The sequence below is a fragment of the Saimiri boliviensis genome, chromosome 11, assembly GCF_048565385.1.
Source record: "Saimiri boliviensis isolate mSaiBol1 chromosome 11, mSaiBol1.pri, whole genome shotgun sequence".
In the NCBI taxonomy this organism is placed as follows: domain Eukaryota; kingdom Metazoa; phylum Chordata; class Mammalia; order Primates; family Cebidae; genus Saimiri; species Saimiri boliviensis.
Window position 1 is genome coordinate 117,800,397 of NC_133459.1, and position 22,607 is coordinate 117,823,003.

Below are 22,607 nucleotides of genomic sequence, written 5' to 3' on the forward strand. Positions count from 1 at the left end.
AGGAGAATCGCTGGAACCCTGGAGGCAGAGGCTGCATTAAGTTGAGATCACACCACTGCACTCCAGCCTGGGTGACAGAGCAAGATTCCATCTCAATGCAACAACAAAAAACTTCAACTTATAAGGAAAAAAATTAAACATTATCCATTTCTTGTGGAGACTTCATATGTGGGTAGGGGTGTGATGAAAACCAGTAACAGTTAAAAATTCACTTTTTAATCTTTTATGTACTCTAACATTTTGTCAAACTATTTTTCCAATAAGAAAACTTCAAGATAAATAGTATTTTCACCACTTAATTGTAAAGTTTAAGAAAAAAAGTAATTTCCATTGAGATTTCACTCCAGAAAAAGAAAATATCCCTATATATTTCATAGCTCACATACATTTGCAATTTCCCTTGGGCACAGTGTCACCTACAGATGGCAAATGCAAACCACGTTGTTTCTGAAAATATTGCTAACTGCAAAAGAACAGCCACTGTGGCACCATCCAAACTCTCCTCTATACATTAGATTACTAATAGGCATCAATATAAACAGATTCTCAAGTAATATAACAAACTGATTCTTAATGAAGGTATAGATATGGGCCTGACTTTTCATAGATACGGTGCTTTCTTAAATTAGGAATAAGAGAACACCTTGATACATTCTTACCTTTGTTTTTCATAGCCTATTCCTTTTCAAGGTCAAGGCTACCCTAGCATTTTTCTAAAACGTACTCTAGTTAAAGCAGTAACTTTTTCCTACTTTAGCTCTTTTTAATGAGCCTTCAAATGTTCAAATCTCTTCAATTCAAAAACTCAAAACAACCTCTCCTACTCCTCCAAAGAAATCTATCTTCATGTTAAAGCCACAAATATCTTCCCATCCTCTGTACTAACAAAATTCTTCCAAAAATGGTTTACATTCACTACACTCAAATTCCATTACTTCTCAACTTATAACAATCTGGTTTTTGCCCCATCACAATGGCTACTAAAAAAAGCTCTGGAAAAGGAAAAATTCTCACATTCCCAACATAATCCCCTCTCCCCATTCATTATCCTACTTAAGTGCTCTGCAATATGTGATACTCTTGATTTCCTTCTAAAAGAGGAATCTATCTTCCTGGGCTTCTATTACACTATTTTCCCTTTTTCTCTACCTCTGGTTGCCTCTTAACTATTTTTTTCTACTTTTACTGAGGAGGTTTGTTACTTAGAATTCTGTCCTTAAGCTTTTCTTTTCCTGCTCTGTAGATTTTCCTGAGTGTTTTCATTTATTCTCATGGCTTCAAGTACCTTTTACATGCTGTTAATTCCTAATTTGTAATTCCTGTTACACCCTGTTAGTTCTAGAAACCTAATTCTAGCTTTATATTTCCACTTAAATATTCTGTAACACCTTAAACATGTCCAAAATGAGTTCTGTCTCCTGTTTTCAATACAACTTTTAGATAATTTCCAAGTAGCTCATTCATTCTAACAAAGTCTATCAATTCTGCCACAAAAATACCTATATATCCACATCCTTTCTATACTCACTGTATTAGTTTTGGTCCTAATAATTTATTTCCTAGACTATAGCATTCAGTGTCCTTACTTGGTTGTAACTACATCAGAGCAGCATCTTAACCCATCCTCTAAATAGTAAGCAGCAGTTTTTTACCCATTATAAAATCTGGGGCTGGGTGTGGTGGCTACTGCCTGTAATCCAAACACTGGGAGGCTGAGGTGGGCAGGTCACCAGTCTGGAGTCCAAGACCAGCCTGGCCCACATGGCGAAACCCTGTCTCTATGAAAAATACAAAAATTAGACACATATGGTGGGGCATGCCTATAATCCCAACTACTCAGGTGGCTGAGGCATGAGAATCGCTTGAACCTGGGAGGCAGAGGTTGTGGTAAGCAGAGATTATGCCACTATACTCCAGCCTGGTCAACAGGGTGAGACTCTGTCTCAAAAAATAAATAAAATAAAATAAAATGAAATCTGACTATGCTTCCTATATAAAGCTTCTTGTTGTACACAAATGGAAGTATACAAATTTGTATATAATTTGTTGTATACAAATTAATAGCACTGCTATTCAAGGTAACTCAAGACCTATAGCTATCATGTCTTCCATTATTCTCCAAGTATCTTGAAAATGTATTTCAAAAAAAAAAAAAAAAAAAAAGAGTAGATATAAATATTTCATACTTTGAATGTTTGTTTATTCTTCTTCCTAAAATGCCCTCCAGTGTGGCCTTACATATTTTCTCCACTGATCTCCATTCCCTTTCCCACATGAAGAGACATAATTTTAGATAAAGACAAACTGGAATATTCAAACACAGAGTAGGGAGACCAAGGCAGGTGGATCATCTGAGGTCAGGAGTTGGAGATCAGCCTGACCAACATGGTAAAACACATCTCTACTAAAAAGACAAAAAATTAGCCGGACGTGGTGGCGCATGCCTGTAATCCCAGCTACTCAGGTGGCTGAGACAGGAAAATTACTTGAAACCAGGAGTCAGAGGTTGCAGTGAGCCGAGACCGCACCATTGTACTTCAGCCTAGGCAATAAGAGTAAAACTCTGTCTCAAACAAACAAACAAACAAAAACTACACACAGAATAGTAGGGAGCTTTTATACTGAAAGCTGTGAAGAAGGATCCAAATGTCTCCTTCCTTCTAATCTGTGTTGCAGTAAAACAGCTTGGAAATTTATTCTGCTAGGGAGATACGTCTGTCCTTGCGTAGCCAAGTTGAAACCAGGGCACATCTTGGAGGGAAGAAGACATGGACAAGGAATATTCAGATCTGCCTTTAACGTAGGCCTAAATACATCAGTGTCTCAAGGTTTAGGCATGCTCTAGGCTAAACTCATATCATAAGCACCCTTCGTGCCACACATATCCCTTGACCCCCCTTCAGGAAAACCAAGCTATGACAGGAAAAATGTTCCCTTCTGACAAGATATTAAGTCAAATGAATCTAAAAATATAAAAATTTAACCAGTTTTAGATATATAGGAACTACCATTAGGCTAGTTTTTCTAGCCCAAGTTTCCTTAACTGTTAACTCATTTATATATCTGTAACTTCATTTCTTTACCTGTAGAATCTCTATGTATCTTTCTCTTATTCTTTCCTACTCTTCTAACCTACATAGGTGTCATTTAAGTTAAAGCAGCACTTCCCAGATTTGCTCAGCACTTGGTAGTGACTCTGGCAGCAACAGGTGTGTGTGTGTGTGTGTGTGTGTGTGTGTGTGTGTGTGTAAAATGCATGTATATTATGCACATATGTGTATATAATTTATATATAATATTTATATATGTAGTGTATATATATCATACCAATGTACATAATTTACACAAAAGAAAATTGGGTGTGAAATTTATAATTTTCTTTCTTTTAAATATAATGAGTGCCTATAGGTATAAAGCAGATAATTTCTAACAATGTGCTTCAGTGATTATTTGTAACCTGGAATGTACTAGTTATGATTATTGGTATTTCCCAGATATTTAACATTTAAGATGACCATAGCATTTTCATATACATATAAGTTTAGAAGTCAATTTCTCAGTAACAGTTGTTGATTTGTTAATTTCTTACCTGAGGGAGGTAGAATTTGTAAAGGTGAAATGTTTTTCACAGTCTGTAAATGTTGTAATTCTTGATAATTAAATGCTAATTGGTGGTGATTTGGTGGTATTACACATGAAGGTGTGGTCTGATGAACAAGGGTAGTATTAGCAGAGGTTATATCTTTCACAGAATATTCTCTCTGTTAAAACAAAATCAAATAAAGTTATCACTTCATTTTAACCACACAAGAAGTATACCTAAGAGAACAGAAACACAAGAGGCAAGAATATAATTTAATACTACCTTTTAAAAATATCATTATTATTTAAGTCACACAAATCTATAATGTATAGTTATTCCTTTTTTGCAGATGAGGAAACTAGGGTTTAAAAGGATTAAATAACTTGGTCATTACATGGCTTATAAGAGGTAGAGTAAGTCAAAGCCTATGATCTTAGTTATGAGTATGCATGTACATATTTTACATGAGTATACATGTAAATTAAACCATGCTATTCACTTTTAAAAGCTTTCCTGTCATTACTAAAAAACAAACAAAACAAACCCCTAAGCTTTTCTAGCAAATCTAGAGACCAATTCATTTACTTTAGCTCTTTTTCCTTACTGTATTAGAGATAAGGGGAGAAATTTAAAACTACATTATGGTCAACCCAAAAGACTATCAATAAATTCTAATTCAATATTCAGGTAATTATTAAGTAAAAGTTGTAGCGTAATTAATAGCTAACATTTATTTAACATTTACTATTTGTGAGGTACCAGGGTAAGTCCTTGATAAAGCTTTTCTTTAATTCTCACAATAATCCTGAGTTAGGTATTTTTGTCTCTACTTACATTTTCAATAGGACTTAAAAATAATAGAAGCAGCTTACCTAAAATCTCACACCTATTCAGCGGCAAGCGAAGTCACAGTATCAAAGCCCAGTAACCTTATCTACCAAGCTCTGAGTTGTAAATAGCAGAGAGATAAATAAGACAGTCTTTCTCCTTTGTCTAACAAGGTGCTGGGGTGAGTGAGTAGGCAGGCAAGTGTATGAATAACATCTATGCAAATGTGAATAAAACAAATGCCATAGAAATGTTTATCCCAATAATATACACCCAGGCTGAAGCTTAAAGCCTAATGCTCAGATTTAAATCAGGCAAAAAACACAAAAAAACAAAAAAACAAAATCACTTTCTGAACTACACAAATATATATTTTCATACATGAACCTATAGATTAATATGTACTCTCTATATATACTATCTTTTACCATAAATAGGTATTTTTTTCTCAGTGAGTGAAAGTGAAAATATTTTGACCAAAAACAGACCACAGAGGTGGCATTCTTCATGCTATGTATTAACATGTAAATGCTTCCAGAGTTTCTTCATAACTTGACGTAATTTTTTGATTCCACTAATACACCTTTGGCAAGACAGACCATCTATATCTTCTTCCCATTCAAAAAGGAATGGGAAGGCCAGGCATGGTGGTTCATGCCTGTAATCCCAGCGCTTTGGGAGGCTGAGGTAGGCAGGTCATCTGAAGTCTGGAGTTCAAGACCAGCCTGGTCAACATGGTGAAACCCTAATTCTACTACAAATACAAAAATCAGCTTGGTGTGGAGGCGTGTGCCTATAGTTCAGTCCCAGCTACTCTGGAGACTGAAGCATGAGAATTGCTTGAACCAGAAAGGCAGAGGTTGCAGTGAACCAAGATCATGCCACTGTACTCCAGCCTGAATGACAGAGCAAGACTCTGTCTCAAAAAAAAGTATATATTATATATAATAGTATTAATATTAATATAATTATATAATGTAATATATAGTATATATAGTATATATTATATAATAATGTATATATGTATCATATATAATGTATGTTGTATATTATATATAATGTATATATAACAGTGTAATACATATAGTATGTATAGTACATAGTATATGTTATATATGTGATGTATAATATACATTATATATAGTATAATACATATTATACATTATATAGTATATAATTATATATAGTATACACTATATATAATGTATATATATTATACATTAACATATACTATATATAATGTATAATATATATGATTTCACTTATGTGTCCGAAGCCCTCTTGTTATATACTCTAAGCCATCTAATTCCTTACAAATACCCTCAGCTTCCATATTTCTCTGAATGTATTTGCTGTGCTTTTCTTTGCTTCTCTTCATACTATTATTTTAAAAAATAACTCCTTAATCTGTATGTAAACCATTTTTTCCCCTATTCTTTAAAGCCCATTTTAAGCTTTACCTGTGTGATGCCTGTCCTTTCTTCAGGCAGTATACATTCTTTCTTCATTTTCTAAAAGTAATTATATAGATTATAGCATTAATCACTATCTCTCAACCATGTAATTATATTTCTTTTTCACAAATTCGAGCTCTTTCAAAACAATGTTATTTGTTATTGTGTTTCTCTAACTTAGCTGGATGCTAAATACTTCTGTTTGAGAAGAGTACAAACGGAAAAAAATTTATATGAGGATGACAACTTGAGCTAGTAAAAAAGTCACTTCTATTCTTTTCAAAGCACATCAATTGCTAGTCAAACATAGATGTGCTAAAATAGATAGCTGGCAATAAGTTTTATCTGCAGAAACCTTAGCTACCATTCTCCTACCATCTTTTGAGAAATTTCACTTAACTGTAGGCATAGTTCTGCACACTCACTCGGGATGCTAAGGCCATCCCTCTGTATTCAGACTCTGAGATAAGCTGAAGCTTCTAGAATTTGTTCTACTTATCTGTTTGGCTTATATAACAGTTATATCTTATTGAGAAATGAAGCCAAATAGTTTCCCTATTTAGTCTTCTGCAAAAAGAAATCATTGAACATTTAGTTGATAAGCTAAAACAAGTGACAACTTTCTTCATGTAAATAAAATTGAAAACAATTTTAAAGAAAGCTACTACTACACCCATGAGTTATAACAAACATACTTTTAAAATTCAGGGTACAAATAAAGAATTGACTTACCTTTACATTCTCTTTAGAAGGAGAATCATTTGGTGTTACTTCTGTTAATTTGGGTAACATTTCTGCAAATGTATACACATACATATTTTAATATTTATTCGCTTAAAAAATAACCAAGTTATAATTTTTCCCATATTAGAAATACAGTGGGGCCTGGGCATGGTGGCTGACACCTGTAATTGCAGCACTTTGGGAGGTGAGGTGGGCGGATCATGGGGTCAGGAGATCGAGACCATCCTGGCTAACACAGTGAAACCACATCTCTACTAAAAATACAAAAATTAGCTGGGTGTGGTGGCCCATGCCTGTAGTCCCAGCTATGTGGGAGGCTGAGGCAGGAGAATCGCTTGAACCTGGGAGACAGAGGTTTCAGTGAGCCGAGATCATGCCACTACACTCCAGCTTGGGCAACAATGCAAGACTCTTGTCTCAAAACCAAAAAAAAAAAAAAAAAATACAGTGGTGATTTCAAGAAAATGCCTTTAATACCAACCTCTCCTTATAGTCACAGGTTTTTGCCCACTTAGAGTCAGCTAAAATTTCTAAAGGGATACCTGCTTTCAAGATATTTCATTTTCCCGTAGTGTAATAAATATCTACTCACAAATTTCAAATTACATTATGTTTAGGCAAAAAAGTGCAGTACGTTACTTAACAGTAAAGAGCTTGAATAAGTGACAGTTTAAAAAGGAGTATGTTATAACAGAGATAATAAGGTTTTTTTCTTTTTTGAGACGGAGTTTCACTCTTCTTACCCAGGCTGGAGTGCAAATGGCGCTATCTCGGCTCACCGCAACCTCCGCCTCCTGGGTTCAGGCAATTCTCCTGCCTCAGCCTCCTGAGTAGCTGGGATTACAGGCACACGCCACCATGCCCAGCTAATTTTTTGTATTTTTAGTAGAGACGGGGTTTCACTATGTTGACCAGGATGGTCTCGATCTCTTTACCTCGTGATCCACCCGCCTCGGCCTCCCAAAGTGCTGGGATTACAGGCGTGAGCCACCGCGCCCGGCGATAATAAGGTTTTAAACAAGCAGCATCCATTATGCTAAAATCATCTTTTATCAAGTAGCCATAAATAGAGCCCTAAGAGGCTTAATTTTTTTTTTTTTTTTTTTTTTTTTTTTTTTTTTTTTTTGAGACGGAGTTTCGCTCTTGTTACCCAGGCTGGAGTGCAATGGCGCGATCTCGGCTCACCGCAACCTCCGCCTCCTGGGCTCAGGCAATTCTCCTGCCTCAGCCTCCTGAGTAGCTGGGATTACAGGCACGTGCCACCATGCCCAGCTAATTTTTTTGTATCTTTAGTAGAGACGGGGTTTCACCATGTTGACCAGGATGGTCTCGATCTCTCGACCTCGTGATCCACCCGCCTCAGCCTCCCAAAGTGCTGGGATTACAGGCTTGAGCCACCGCGCCCGGCTAAGAGGCTTAATTTTTAAAAATTAACAATTTATTATAAGAGAAGGGGATGTCATTTACCTGAGAGAATACAGTCTTTCATTAAAAGCAAAGCTATTTTAGTTCTGTGGAAAGTTCTGCTCTGCTTACTAAGCTCCAATAAGATTCTATCTGATTACTTCTAAGCTATTTGGCAGCCTCAGCTATATAGCAACAAATGGGTTTTATAGTATCTCCTCTGCCTTTAGAAATACTGTGCAGCTGACGCTGGTAGTAGGAGTAGACATAAAAAGAGCTCTCTCCATTAGGGTGTTGGTGGGTTTCTCTTTCTTTGTCCTACAATTGTTTCTGATGCTATCCTCCCCAGTCATAATCCTGGATCAGTAAGGTAAAGCACCAAACTGGTAGTAACTGCTTTGATCTGTCTCTCCACACCAGCTTTCATGACCACCTGTGTATTTGTTTCAGGCTCCAGGACACCAAGGCTGGTCAACACCAAACATTATTCAAACTTAAAACGGTCTAATTTTAATAATTACCTTCTGCCTCCTGAAATGCCATCAGTTTCCACTGGATGTGTTACTATTCTTTCCTCTCTTAAAATGTTTGATGCTGGACATTGTTAAAATTGCTAAATGCCACTCAATGACATCCTTTAATTTAAATAATTCAAGTATTTAAAATTACATGAACCATCTTAATGTCACTCAGCGAAGTATTAATTTAAGTGTTGGGGGTTAGGCATAGGGGGAAGAGAAGGAGACAGACTGAAAAGACTGAGAATATAGACCAGCCTAGCCAACATGTTGAAACATCATCGCTAGTAAAAACACAAATATTAGCCAGGTGTGGCAGCATGCATCTGTAGTCCCAGCTACTTGGGGGGCTGAGGCAGGAGAACTGCTGGAACCTAAAAGGCGGAGGTTGCAATGAGCCAAGATCGCACCACTGCACTCTAGCCTGCGTGACAGAGCCAGACACTGTCTAAAAATAATCATAAAGGAGAAATTATGGTTTCAGTTTTGAACAAAAAACCCAAAAAACAAAAAGACTTCATTAATATGATCATATATGTATATCTATACATCTAAATTATTTAAATATGCACCTAAAACTACTTTATCCTAAAATATAAACTCTTAAGTATAGCACAAATATGACATACCAGACTGGTGTTCTGCTAAAAAAAAAAAAAAAATTCAATCACCTCAGTTTTCTAATATGTAAAACTAAGCTCAAAATTATTATAAACTTAGCACCTTAAAATCTAAAGATATTAGCAAAAGGCATCAAGGAATTTTAATTAAAAAAATAAAAATACCTACTACATATGTCTCATAAAAGTCTCAGCATTTTGGTTCTCATTCTAATCTTACAGAATTGACTTTTTAACAGCATAATAAGCTAAAACTACATAGATATGCTTATTCATGAGTTCCTGGCCTTTGAAATTAAAAGATGAACACATATTTTCACTACTAAACTTACAAGCGTATTTCAATTAGTGAAGAAGTTCTATCAGGGCTAGCAAATATCAATTAAAATTGATAACAAGGCTAAGGCTGAGCATGATAGCTCATACTTGTAATCCCAGCACTTTGGAAAGCTAAGGCAGGGTGATCACCTGAGGTCAGGAGTTCAAGATCAGCCTGGCCAACATGGTAAAAACGCTATCACTAACAAAAATACAAAAATTAGCTGGGCATGGTGGTGCAAACCTGTAATCCCAGCTACTAAGGAGGCTGAGGCACAAGAATCACTTAAACCCGGGAGGTAGAGGTTGCAGTGAGCCAAGATTGTACCACTGCACTCCAGCCTGGGTGACAAAACAAGACACTGTTTCAATAAATAAATAATAAAAAATCAATAACAATAATGACAACATACACTTTGTCAACTAACTTCTCCAGGGAACTATGACAACATATACACACCTACCTTAAGAGGATCAGAGTGGATAATATATGTATTACTAAACAAATGCATATTGTGGCTCATAGTCTAATTTAATTATAAATGTTCTGATTTCACATTTCCCCCAAAAACTCAAAATAAAATTTTGATGACAAAGTTTTCATTTAAAGCTGTCAAAAAAAGTTAACCACAGGCTGGACACGGTGGCTCACACCTGTGATTCCAGCACTTGAGGAGGCCAACGCAGGCAGATCACCTGAAGTCGGGAATTAAAGACCAGCCTGGCCAACACTATGAAACCCTTTCTCTACTAAAAACACAAAAATTAGCTTGATGAGGTGGCAGGTGCCTGTAATCCCAGCTAACTTGGGAGGTTTAGGCAGAGGTTGCAGGAAGTGGAGATCATGCCACTACACTCCAGCCTAGGTGAAACAGCAAGACTCTGTCTCAAAAAAAAAATTTAACCATAGATTTTTAAAAAGAGCTGCAATCACAGAGATTTAAGAGTTTATTTAATATCTATCACCAATCAAAGCACTGAGACAAAGAGATACTAAATATTATCAACAAGCCAATTTGAACTAAAAAACTTGAAAAGTTGAATAGGAACATATTTAAAAAGAAACGGAATATGATGCCATATATAGCAGAAATAATTACTAAAGACTTTTAAATTAGGAAAAGAAATCACATTTTTGTTATAGAGGACAGATTATAGAAAATGACTGGTAGGCCAGGCTCGGTGACTCATGCCTATAATCCCAGCACTTTGGGAGGCCAAGACAGGTGGATCACTTGAGGTCAGGAGTTCAAGACCAACCTGGCCAACAAGGTGAAAACCCATCTCTACTAAAAATACAAAAAGTAACCAGGTATGGTGGTGCACGCCTGTAGTCCCACCTACTTGGAAGGCTGAGGCATGAGAATTGCTTCAACCCAGAAGTTGCAGTGAGCTGAGACTGAGCGACTGCCCTCCTGCTCTGCCAATAGAGCGAGACTCTGTCTCAAAAAAAAAGAGAAGTTTATTAAAGTCTAAAATAATTTAATAAACTCTAATCATTTATCTTAAGATTTCTAGCTTGAATGGCAAAGATTATTTAGAGACTTTCCTTGTACACTTCCTGCACTCACTAAATTATCCTCCTCTAAAAAGTTAAAATAAAATCTAGACTTCAACAAAGTTTGTCGGTTTTCAAATCGTGCATGAAAAAAATAATATCCTTGTCACATCTATACAAGACCTAGGCTGTAGTACTAAAATTACAAATTTCTTTGTTCCTATTTTGAAGTCACCCATAACTATGATAGCTTTTTTTAAAAAAAGAAACAAATATTATTTAAAGAACTTATAAATTTCATTCTCTAAACATTACATTAAATCCAATAAAAAGCAAAAAGTCCAAAGGATGAAGTGACAAATTTAAGACTTTAAGTCAAACAGCTAAAGAAAAACAGTGAATTGATGTCATGACCATTTAGTTTCTTTGTGTTTAACTGTGTAAAAACTGAAACTAAGTACACCAAAGATATTCTATTTCACACTAATCAAGTATCTGAGCTTATATTTAGACAGTTCTTGGAGTTACTTTAATTAAAAGCAGTCCTATTGATGTGCTGTTCTTTTTGATTTTCTTTTCTCAGTATCATTGTTAGTCACAGGATTAAAGCTATTAGTTATATTCCTCCCTGTATATTACTCAAGGTAATCCCAAGGTTGTTGACCATTAGAAAACTTTCAATAGCTTATGTGTGCATACTAGCACAGCATGGCCAACATAGGATACATGCATTAGAATTAATTTTCAAGGCTTAGCTACATCTTTGATGTGACATTTAATTATTTTAGTTATGAAAAATTATTTTAAAATATTTTATATTTATTCCGATGTTTAATTAATGTTCTTTACTTATCTGCATATGATGACACCAGTCAAAAAGACAAATGACAAAAGTTGGCCGGGCACAGTGGCTCACACTTGTAATCTCAGAACTTTGGGGGGCCAAGGCGGGTGGATCATAAGGTCACAAGTTCGAGACCAGCCAGGCCAACACAGTGAAACCTCATCTCTACTAAAATACAAAAATTAGCCAGGAGCAGTGGTATGCACCTGTAATCTTAGTTACTCAGAAGGCTGAGGCAGGAGAATTACCTGAACCCGGGAGGCGGAGGTTGCAGTGAGCTGAGATCTCATGACTGCACTTCAGCCTGGGCGACAGAGCAAGACTCTGTCTCAAAAAAAAGAAAAAAAAAAAAAAGATAAATGATAAAACCAAATCTCACTCAAGTTTGCAATGATGTGCTGCTTCTAGTCCATAGAGCCCTCATTTTCATTTTATAAGGATTTGGGATTTCATTACAACTGTCTTGAAACTGATTTAGTGTCTTGTTTAAAATGAGAATTAAGTGAATTTCCTAGATTTTTAAATAAAACTTTCCTTGGAAATCAGTGCTCCACCAGGTGATCAATCCTACCTAACAAAGCAGAATTAAGGAGGTAAGGGTGATCTGGCTGTGACCTCCGTCACCCCACTGATCAAAGAGTTGATTCAGCTGATCCAGATGGCTAGGAAGGTATCCCCTTCCTCCCTCATCACTCCATGTAAGTCCCTCCCAAAGCTGTGCACTTGGTTGAAGAGGAGCTTCTCTGATAGAGGACTGTTCATCAGACAAGGGTATATGAGTGGCTGTGCTCCCCTGCTAGAACCTCCCAACAAGCTCTCAAAGCAGAACCAAGTCTATATTTTTAAAAGTGCTTAAACTGAAGTGTGGGGATGATGAAAGATAACCATTTAAGAAATGTGGAATAATAAATAGCTTCAACACTACTTACAACACTCAAAGATTTTTCAGAAATTAAACCTTAAAACATTTGCCACACCTAAACAGAATAATGATATTGTAGTAAACTCACAATACAGTATAAGAAGTCAATATCTTAAAAATTCAGGCCGGGCATGGTGGCTCAAGCCTGTAATCCCAGCACTTTGGGAGGCCGAGGCGGGTGGATCACGAAGTCAAGAGATTCAGACCATCCTGGTCAACATGGTGAAACCCCATCTCTACTAAAAATACAAAAAAATCAGCTGGGCATGGTGGCGCGTGCCTGTAATCCCAGCTACTCAGGAGGCTGAGGCAGGAGAATTGCCTGAACCCAGGAGGCAGAGGTTGCGGTGAGCCGAGATCGCGCCATTGCACTCCAGCCTGGGTAACAAGAGCGAAACTCCGCCTCAAAAAAAAAAAAAAAAAAAAAAAAAAAAAATCAGAAAAATTAAAGCCCCATTTCTGGCACAAAAATTATAAAAGACTGACTTATTAAGAAAATTGCCTATAGCCAAACTGCTATAAAAAAAATCCAGGAAGACAGATACTGAATGAAAACTACATTAAGAAAATATTACTAAAGACCAGGCATGGTCACTCATGCCTGTAATCCCAGCACTAGGAGGCTGAGGTGGTTGGATCACCTGAGGTCAGGAGTTTGAGACCAGCCTCGCTAACATGGGGAAACCCTAACTCTACCAAAAATACAAAAAATTAGCTGGATGTGGTGGCACATGCCTGTAATCCCCACTACTTGGGACGCTGAGGCACAAGAATTTGTTGAACCTGGGAGGCAGAGGTTACAGTCAGTCAAGGTTGCACCACTGCACGTCAGCCTGGGTGACAGAGTGAGACTCCATCTCAAAAAAAGAAAGAAAAAGAGAAAAGAAGAGACTATTAAAGGTCAATATCTTTCTATTAAAAGATAATTTTTCAAGAAGCTCTCAGAAAAGTTTCCTCTATTAAAATTTTGAAGAAATACAATTATATTCATATCTTCCATCTTTAATAAATAATCAAAAGCCAATTATTCATCAAAACTTTTTTTTGGGGGGGGGTCTAACTCTGTCAACCATACTGGAGGGCAGTGGCATGATCTTGGCTCACTGCAACCTCTGCCATCCTGGTTCAAGCAATTCTCCTGCCTCAGCCTCCCGAGTAGCTGAGACTGCAAGTGTGCTCCACAACACCTGGCTAATTTTTTAGTAGAGACAGGATTTCACCATGTTGGCCAGGCTGCTCTTGAACTCCTGACCTCAAGTGATCCGCACACCTCAGCCTCCCAAAGAGCAGAGATTACAGAAATGAGCCACCTCGCTCAGCCAAAGAAATAACCAAATTCTATTATCTTCAATAAATAATCAAAAGCCTACTAATCATAACTCTGGAATCCTGATAACTAACTGCAAGCTTCAGTTCTGGCCAAATCATAATTAATTTTAAAGCAATAGAAATTTGTAGGCTGAGCATGATAGCTCACACCTGTAATCCCAGCACTTTGGGAGGCTGAGGTGGGCAGATCATTTGAGCTCAGGAGTTCAAGACCAACCTGGGAAACATGTCAAAACTCTGTACGTTTTTGTTGAAAAAAGTACCAGAATTAGCCCAGTGTGATGGCACATGCCTGCAGGCCCAGCTACTTGGCAGGCTGAGGTGGGAGGATGGCTTTAGCCTAGGAGGCAAAGGATGCAGTGAGCTGAGATTGTGCCACTGCACTGTAGCCTGGGCAACAGAGCCACACCCTGTCTCAAAAAAAAAAAAATTCATACTTATATTTTATTTTTTTGGTTTTGGTTTTTTTTTTTTTTGAGACTGAGTTTTGCTCTTGTTGTCTAGGCTGGAGTGCAATGGCGTAGTCTCAGCTCACTGCAACCTCTGCCTCCAGGATTCAAGTGATTCTCCTGCATCAGCCTCCTGAGTAGCTGGGATTACAGACATGTGCTAACCATGCCCCGCTAATTTTGTATTTTTAGTAGAGACTGGGTTTCTCCATGTTGGTCAGCCTGGTATTAAACTCTGGACCTTAGGTGATCCACCTGCCTAGACCTCCCAAAGTGCTGGGATTACAGGTGTAAGCCACCGTGCCCAGCCATTTTCCATTGATTTTTACTGATATAGCAGATAAAGTTTTTGCTGATGTGCCTAATTTTCATAAATTAGATTTTCTTAGTAAACAGCCCCATTTTGTCCATGCTTGAAACTTTGACATAGAATTTGTCATCCATTCCTTGAGAACGTTATTGGTATAAGAATAGTAGGTGCTTTAATTATTTTTATAGCAGATACTGCTATTGATACAATTTGTCTTGCTTATTTTTTCATAATTTTCAGGGTTTTTTTATTATTTGCATTGTTGCTGTTCCCAGGGAAGTAAAAATTGTTCTTAGTTTACATGCTAGAAATTAAAAGCCTTTAAATATTTTAATGGCTGCAACTGAAATTAGTATTTAGAATATTAGAACCATGTTGAGAAAGGCAAAAAAATTAGAACATTTAGTATTAAGCAAAGAGATAATTTTTTCCCATTTGTCTCTGCATTTGCAATTCATAACATATATAAGTGTTTTCCAATAAAGTACATAGTTTGTTCATAAAACAATTAAAATTTCAAAAATAACAACTCACACTATCAGATTAGAAGACAAATTGACCTTGTGTCATGAATTGTGCACTATCCATAATGTAGGTTCAAATATAAAAACTTGCCACTTTAGGCTGGGCGCAGTAGCTCACGTCTGTAATTCTAGCAGTTTGGGAGGTCAAGAAGGGAGAATCAGTTGAGGTCAGGAGTTCAAGACCAGCCTGGCCAACATGGTGAAATCTAATCTCTATTAAATACACAAAAATTAGCATGGTGGCACATACTTGTAATCCCAGTTACTCAGGAGGCTGCAGTGGGAGGATCACTTGAACCAGGGAGGTAGAGGGTGCAGTAAGCCTCAATCACATCACTGCAATCCAGCCTGGACTACAGAGCGAGAATCTGTCTCAAAAAAACAAAACAAAACAAAACAAAACCAAAAACAAAAAAACTTGCTACTTTGATTTTAACATTATATACTTTTAAATTCCTTTTAATTGAAACAGATGACATTCAACAAAAATGTCAGTCATAAAATAAAAATTCAACACAGCAATGTTTTAACATTTGGATTCTGAGGCTTATTCTGATAGAATGTTAGGAAAATAAAGAATATATATTGCACCATTTTAAGAACACAAGTTACTGATAAACATTCTTTCCTCCAAGTGACAAATATTGTATCAGAAACTGATTAATTCATATTAAAATTAAGGTATTTTATTGAAAACTCTGTATTATATAGTACTTTCTCTCTAATACTTGAGGTATTTATTGATTATAATTAGATAACTCAAACTAACAGGTACAACAAGAGTTTTATCCTACAAATAAAAGACAAATTGCTCTAACTTATTAGACCACAAATGCTTTATTAGATGAAATTACAAATGCTAATTACAATTTAAAATACTAAATGCAACTTAGGTTTTCCAGTATTGTTCTATGCTTAAAAGTCAAATATAGAAATACTATATAATTAGATCCTTACATTTAAAAATGTACTAATATGACAAATTCCAAAAAAAGTAAAAATTCTATTTATTCTCCCAAAATGTTTACCACTATATACTTTGAAATGTAAAATCAAAACGCAGCAATCAGCATCATATAAATGAAAACTAAACAGAAATAAGAGTGAAATAGAATGTATTGCAAGTCAGCAGACCCTACTAAGCACACTGAAAAAAGAGAAGTGGTTTTAATAATGCTAAGAATTCTTAATGTCACAATATTCTCTGAGAGATGTTTCTTTAAAAAAGAGAATTGAATTTCACAAGAAATACCTCATTTAAAATAAGCAAAATTTAGGGACAAAGGTGTCCTGTATTTTGAATTTGCCTTTTGGTCAATAAAAATGGAATACCACTGCCAAGTCAGTATTCTTGGGGTAGTGATTATTGATCAATTATGTAATCATTAATAGAAAAGGACAAAGAAAACATAAATGACCTAAGTGTGATACAACTGCTAAACTACAAACTAATATGGCACTTGAGCATAGCTAAGAATCTGAATTTAAAGTACATTTTTCTATAGATGGAAGAAAATATTCTACAGTGAAGAAACCAAAGAAGTAAAAAAAAAAAATCTGATTTACAGCTTCTGGGATGACTGGTTTCTTTTCTTTTTTTTTTTTTTAATTCAACAAGTGGATTTTTTTTTTTTTTTTTTTTTTTTTTTTTTTTTTTTTTGAGACAAAGCCTTGCTCTGTCGCCCAAGCTGGAGTGCAGTAGCATCATCTTGGCTCACTGCAAACTCTGCCTCCCGGGTCCAAGCAATTCTCTAGCCTCAACTTCCTGAGTAGCTGGGACTACAGGTGTGTACCACCAAGCCTGGCTAATTTTTGCATTTTTAGTAGAGACAAGGTTTCACTATGTTGGTCAGGCTGGTCTCAAACTCCTGATCTCGTGATCCACCTGCCTCGGCCTCCCAAAGTGCCGGGATTACAGGAGTGAGCCACCGCACCCGGCCAGGATGACTGGTTCTTAACTTAAAAATGATTATTCAATTCAGAACATAGTATCATAACAGGGCAACCCTTGCAACATTAGAGTGATCTGATAGATCATGGAGAATAAAGTGAAAGGTGCTCTCAAATAATCTTTCATTTCATAAAACAAGTAATGATCATTATTATCTTACATATTTTGATATTAAGATTTGATATTATTTATTAAGAGACTATCCCTGAGTAAACTTCTTTTCAACATTATAAACCTACATGTCATATACATATAATAAGAAGTTTCATTTTACATAGTACCTCTTTTAGAGAAAATATTAAGATTGTCAACATGCAATTAAATATTGAGTGTGACATAAAAACCATAAATTCTGGGTAAGTGACAAATATTTCTTCAAAATATAAATCAGTATTACAGGGAAAAAAAATGTTCCCACCAACAGAGGTACACTTAAGGAGACAACTAACCTGATTGAGAATCACTGCTTTCTGAAGAGCTTGAATCACTGCTGCAGCTTTCAGACTGTGATGAGCTGCTGCTACTGCTGCTGGTCTCACTCAGTCGGGAACCACTTCCAACAGCTTTGGGTGGTTGCGTTTTCTCAGCTACAAAACAGAGAAGCATTAAAATGCCAATAGAACTGAACAGTTGCAGGAACATTTAAAAACTGCCACCTACGCTGGGCATTGCCGCTCTGGCCTGTAATCCCAGCACTTTGGGAGGCCAAGGTGGGAGGACCACATGAGGCCAGGAGTTCAAGACCAGTCTGGGCAACATCATAAGACCCTATATCCACAAAAATAAAAAAATAAAAATAATAAATATAAAAGCTGCCACCTACATTTTGTTTGACGTTTTCTAGAATTTAACTGATTATTGACATCCAGGAACCGCTTTTCTAACTCCTGTTTTTTCTGTGAGTGAAGTTCTTCATTGGACATCTTTGCTCTCTTAGCTGTGTGATTTACGAGGAAAGAAAGTGAGTATGACCAAAAATTAACACAAATACCAGACTGATTTATATTAATATACAGAAATACATACCAGGAGGTTTTAATGGCCTTTTTCTTAGACATGCTGAAACATATTTTTCTAATTCTCTTAGTGTTGATGCTTTCAGTGTTTCAAAGTCTATCTCTATCTCATCCGGATTGGAATTTCTCAGAGAAGGCTCTCTTGATTGTATTATATGAACTACTCGCCCAAGTTTATCTCCAGGGAGTTTGTTTATATCTAAACTTAACTGCCTTTTCTCATCATAGTTCATAGGTTTAGCATTATCTTCATCTTCAGGTTTTAGACCAAAAAACTGTTGTTTCCTTTTCTTTGGCTGACTGTAACAAAAACTAAATTTAGTCAAACTTATCGTTATTATCTTAATAAGCTATGTTAATAAGAGATACTTACTTTCTCTTGGACTTTTCCTTTAGTTTCATTTGGTTATACGTTTTTCTTGGATTTTCATTGCCGTTAATAATCTTTTCTTTTTTCTTTTCCTTTTTAGACTTCTCTTTCGTTTTCGTTAGCTTATGTAAAGGTACTTGGGACAAAACCTGGAGCTGTTCATGTACAGCTTTAAGCTGATAAAAGAAAAAAATCTGTAAACCTTCATGGCTCTAAATAATTAAAGAAACTAGAAAAAAATTAAGTCACTCCAAAGTCAAGAGTGTCTTTTGTGAAATTCATTTCTTATTACATTTCCTTCAAGTTTTTATTTAACTTCACAAAAGCACTGAATTTTTAAAGGGCATGTATTAAATAACAAAAACTATCTTGTGCTCAACCCATAACCTTAAATATTCATCTACAAACAGATCGAGAACAATTAACATTTCCAGGTGGTCTTAAGTTTTTTGTTTTTTTGAGCCAGGGTGTTGCTCTGCCACCAGGTGGGAGTACAGTGGTGTGATACCAGCTCACAGCAGCCTTTACCTCCTGGGGTCAAGTGATCCTCCTGCCTCATTTAAAAAGAATTTTTTTGTAGAGATGTGGTCTCACTATGTTGCCCAGATAACATGATTTTTAAAATAACAGATTTTTACAATAAATATTTGGTTAGGAAAGAGTATTAAACATTACAAATTTGTCAAGAAGTAAATAAAGCCAGAGTTATGAAGTAATCTAACTACAACAGCTTCAAATCTACAGAAAAAAATTTAATAGATTAGCAGCTTATAGAAAGAATATCAAAATTTCTATCAATCAACTACCTGCTCCTGAAGCTTTGCAAGACGCTGAACTCGTTCATCTTTAGAATCATCAGAAGGGTTCCCTTTAGAGAAGCCTTCATTAGTGTTTTCTCTACCAACTGTTTCTGTGATATCTGTTTTGATGCAACATAAAGGCATACTCTCAACAGGTTCATCTGGGATCGTTGCAAAATGTGTTTCAAAAACATCCTATAATGAAAAATTAATTTATGGTTTTTTGCATTTTAAATTTAATCCAGCAATCACAGCTTTTAATAAAAAGTACATCTCAGTGTTATATTTTGACCAGAATTCTTTTTTCCTTTAAGATATATCAGAAGAAATGTATTGAGACTCATGCTTCTCTGCCTGCCAAACTTAACAACTTTTCCCCATTTTTTTTCGGGCAAGATAAACCTCTCAAGTAATACAGGAGAGCTTCTTTCAAAGGCCCTATAGTTGGTTGATCATTCTGTTAACTCCAAATGGTTCAGCCATTGAGACTGTCTCGTTAGTGGGACGTGGGCTCTAGTCAACCCTGTACATCATATATCCCCTCTTCACTAATATTTCCCTCGTTTCTTTTGTATGCAGGGCAGCTTCACTAAAAGATTTGCTACTAAAGGATGCAAGAACTCAAACAACAACAACCCTCTCAGCTTTAAAAGTATAATCCATAAACTGTTTTTCACTATAGGTTGGTGCAAAAGTAATTGTGGTTTTTGTCATTTAACACTTAGAGGTATGGGTGTTATTCTTTATCTCTTTAAGTTATGGTTGTAAAAAATGTTTAAACTATGTTCAGAGGAAAAACACTTTCAGAGCACAAGTAACGACTCACCTGAAGCATTCTTGCCATTGTCACAACTTCGTGATCTGGAGGATTGTACTTGTAGCAATTCATGAACATTAATCTAACATCTGCTGCAAATTCATAGGCATCCTTATATTCTTGGTTATCCATTTTCTCCTAAATTAAAGAAAAACTACAAGATTCACAAATAGTTCAACTTAATATTTATTTGAGCACCTATACTGTTTATATTACAAAATAATTTAAATATGCCAGGAAAACAGTTACCCACCATCCAGATTTCACAAATGTTGAAATTTTATTACATTCGTTTTATATTTTTTAGACTTTGGAAAAAATTCAGTGAATTTTGGCAAGTAGAGATAAGGAAGGAGGACATTCCAAGTAAAGAGAACAATTGGAATAAAATCACAAAAACAGAAAAGCAGAGTGTTTTCATATAATCTTTTTTTTGAGACAGTTTCCCTCTGTTGCCCAGCCTGGAGTGCGGTGGCATGATCTCAACTCACTGCCTCCCGGGTTCAAGTGATTCTTGTAACTCAGCCTCTGGAGTAGCTGGGACCATAGGTGTGCACCACCATGCCCAGGTGTGTTTTTGTTTTTGTTTTTGTTTTTGTTTTGTAGAGATGGGGTTTTACCATGGCTAGGCTGGTCTTGAACTTCTGGCCTGAAGTGGTCCACCTGCCTTTGCCTCCCAAAGTGCTAGGATTATAGGCGTGAGCCACTGTACCTGGCCTAAAACCATGGACATGTTCAAGTGGAAGAAAACAAAATGATATATTTTTAAATTTTCTCATGACTCACTCCAGGTAGTATGACTCTGGTGATTTTAATTTTCTTAATATTTTAAAAGATTTTTTAAAGATTTCTTTGCATTGATGAATTACTTTTATAATCAAGAAAAAGAAGTTCTTCCAATTAAGGCAAGATTTACCTTAATAGTTCCAAGGTCCATTGGATTTTTGACAATGTCATAGTAGTTATGGAGTCCCAAAGCATTAACATCAACAGGATTATAAAAGGGCCATGCATATGAAAAATGTTTCTTTGCAAGCATTTCTTTAAGAATCTCACTGCAGTGCCTTAATTGTTCAGTTACTTTAATGCTCTTCACATTATATTGTTGCTGAGAATCTGGCAAAACATTCTTCAGTGTATTTTCTTTTATAGGTGGCATTCTCAGTAATTTTTCTGTGAATGTTGGAGAAAATTCACTACTTGCTTTAACTACTGAAGTTATAGGAGTTGTTGTATCTGCTTTCCTCTTCACGCCTAAACACACCTTTCCTTTTGTAACCTAAAGCAGAAAAATTGAACCACAAAATATATATTTAAGGTGATATTCAGAGCAATAGTTCTTTACCAGTTAAAAGAAAAAAGGGAACGATTATCAGTACCAAGACTTTATATAATTTACACATATTGGTGTCAATCCATGTATTAAATATTGCTAAAGGTTAACTTCCTTTTGTAGGTAAACTAAACAGTTCTAATATTTTCTTCCCACATACCAAAGAATGTCTTGTGCAAACCTTAAGATGAATGAAAAGTAAAAAATCAAAGTCATGGTTATACCAAGAAAAGTTTCTGAATACCTGAGATTAGCAAGAACATACGATTTTTAAAATAAAAATATGTAGGTGAACAACTTTTGATATCAATACTATCAAGATACCCAAACGGCAAATATTCTACCTAAGAAATATCTAAAATTTGGCTAGCCTCTTAGGTCTCTATTCATAAAATGTACAGAGAGGTGAAAACGGTATGACTTCAGATTGCTAGATGCTAAATGAATTAAAAAAAAAAAAAGATTGCTAGATGCTGAAGACTAATTTTCCTATTAACTGAAAAAAAAAAAATCCGAAGTTAAAAAGCAACGATTTTAAAACCCAAAAAAACTTACTTGAGCTATGGTTTGTGAACTAGAGTTGAGTGAAGCTCCTTGTGTCATGTTCAAGGGAGAAATAGATGTCTTAGTAAATGCAGAAGGAATTGCTTGCTGCTTAAATATTTTTTCTGTTGCATTGGGTGATTTTTCTTTGGCAAAAGAAACAGCTATATTCTGTTGAGTGCCTGGAAAAAGATACACCACAGTTAAATACATGAATGAGTAAAGTATAAAACACCACTTTGTTAGCATTCTATTTCACTTCATTTAGTTCAGCTTTTTAGCAACATAAATGTTGGATACTTATTTCATTTTGAAATCTACACACAAAGGATTAGACAGGTTAGACCAATTTAGACATAATAATGGAGACTTCAAAATTTGTTATTAATGGTAGGTTTATCAGTTTTATTCAAAAAGGTGCCTGGCTTTAAC

General features: G+C 35.8%; 1 protein-coding gene across 3 annotated transcripts in view; it reads right to left on the reverse strand.

Moving 5' to 3' along the window:
* The window catches only part of BRDT (bromodomain testis associated), a 52,131-nt gene that overhangs the window by 17,303 nt on the left and 12,221 nt on the right, over positions 1–22,607 (reverse strand). For all 3 annotated transcript variants that reach the window (XM_010343862.1, XM_074381523.1, XM_074381525.1), the window contains 11 exons: positions 22,188–22,357; positions 21,216–21,563; positions 20,309–20,437; positions 19,489–19,677; positions 18,686–18,858; positions 18,323–18,612; positions 18,120–18,233; positions 17,746–17,883; positions 6,598–6,659; positions 5,872–5,922; positions 3,590–3,761 (listed from right to left, as the gene is read on the reverse strand). In XM_010343862.1, coding sequence (XP_010342164.1) covers positions 3,590–3,761; positions 5,872–5,922; positions 6,598–6,659; positions 17,746–17,883; positions 18,120–18,233; positions 18,323–18,612; positions 18,686–18,858; positions 19,489–19,677; positions 20,309–20,437; positions 21,216–21,563; positions 22,188–22,357 — 1,836 coding nt within the window. The remainder of the gene's footprint in view (positions 1–3,589; positions 3,762–5,871; positions 5,923–6,597; positions 6,660–17,745; positions 17,884–18,119; positions 18,234–18,322; positions 18,613–18,685; positions 18,859–19,488; positions 19,678–20,308; positions 20,438–21,215; positions 21,564–22,187; positions 22,358–22,607) is intronic.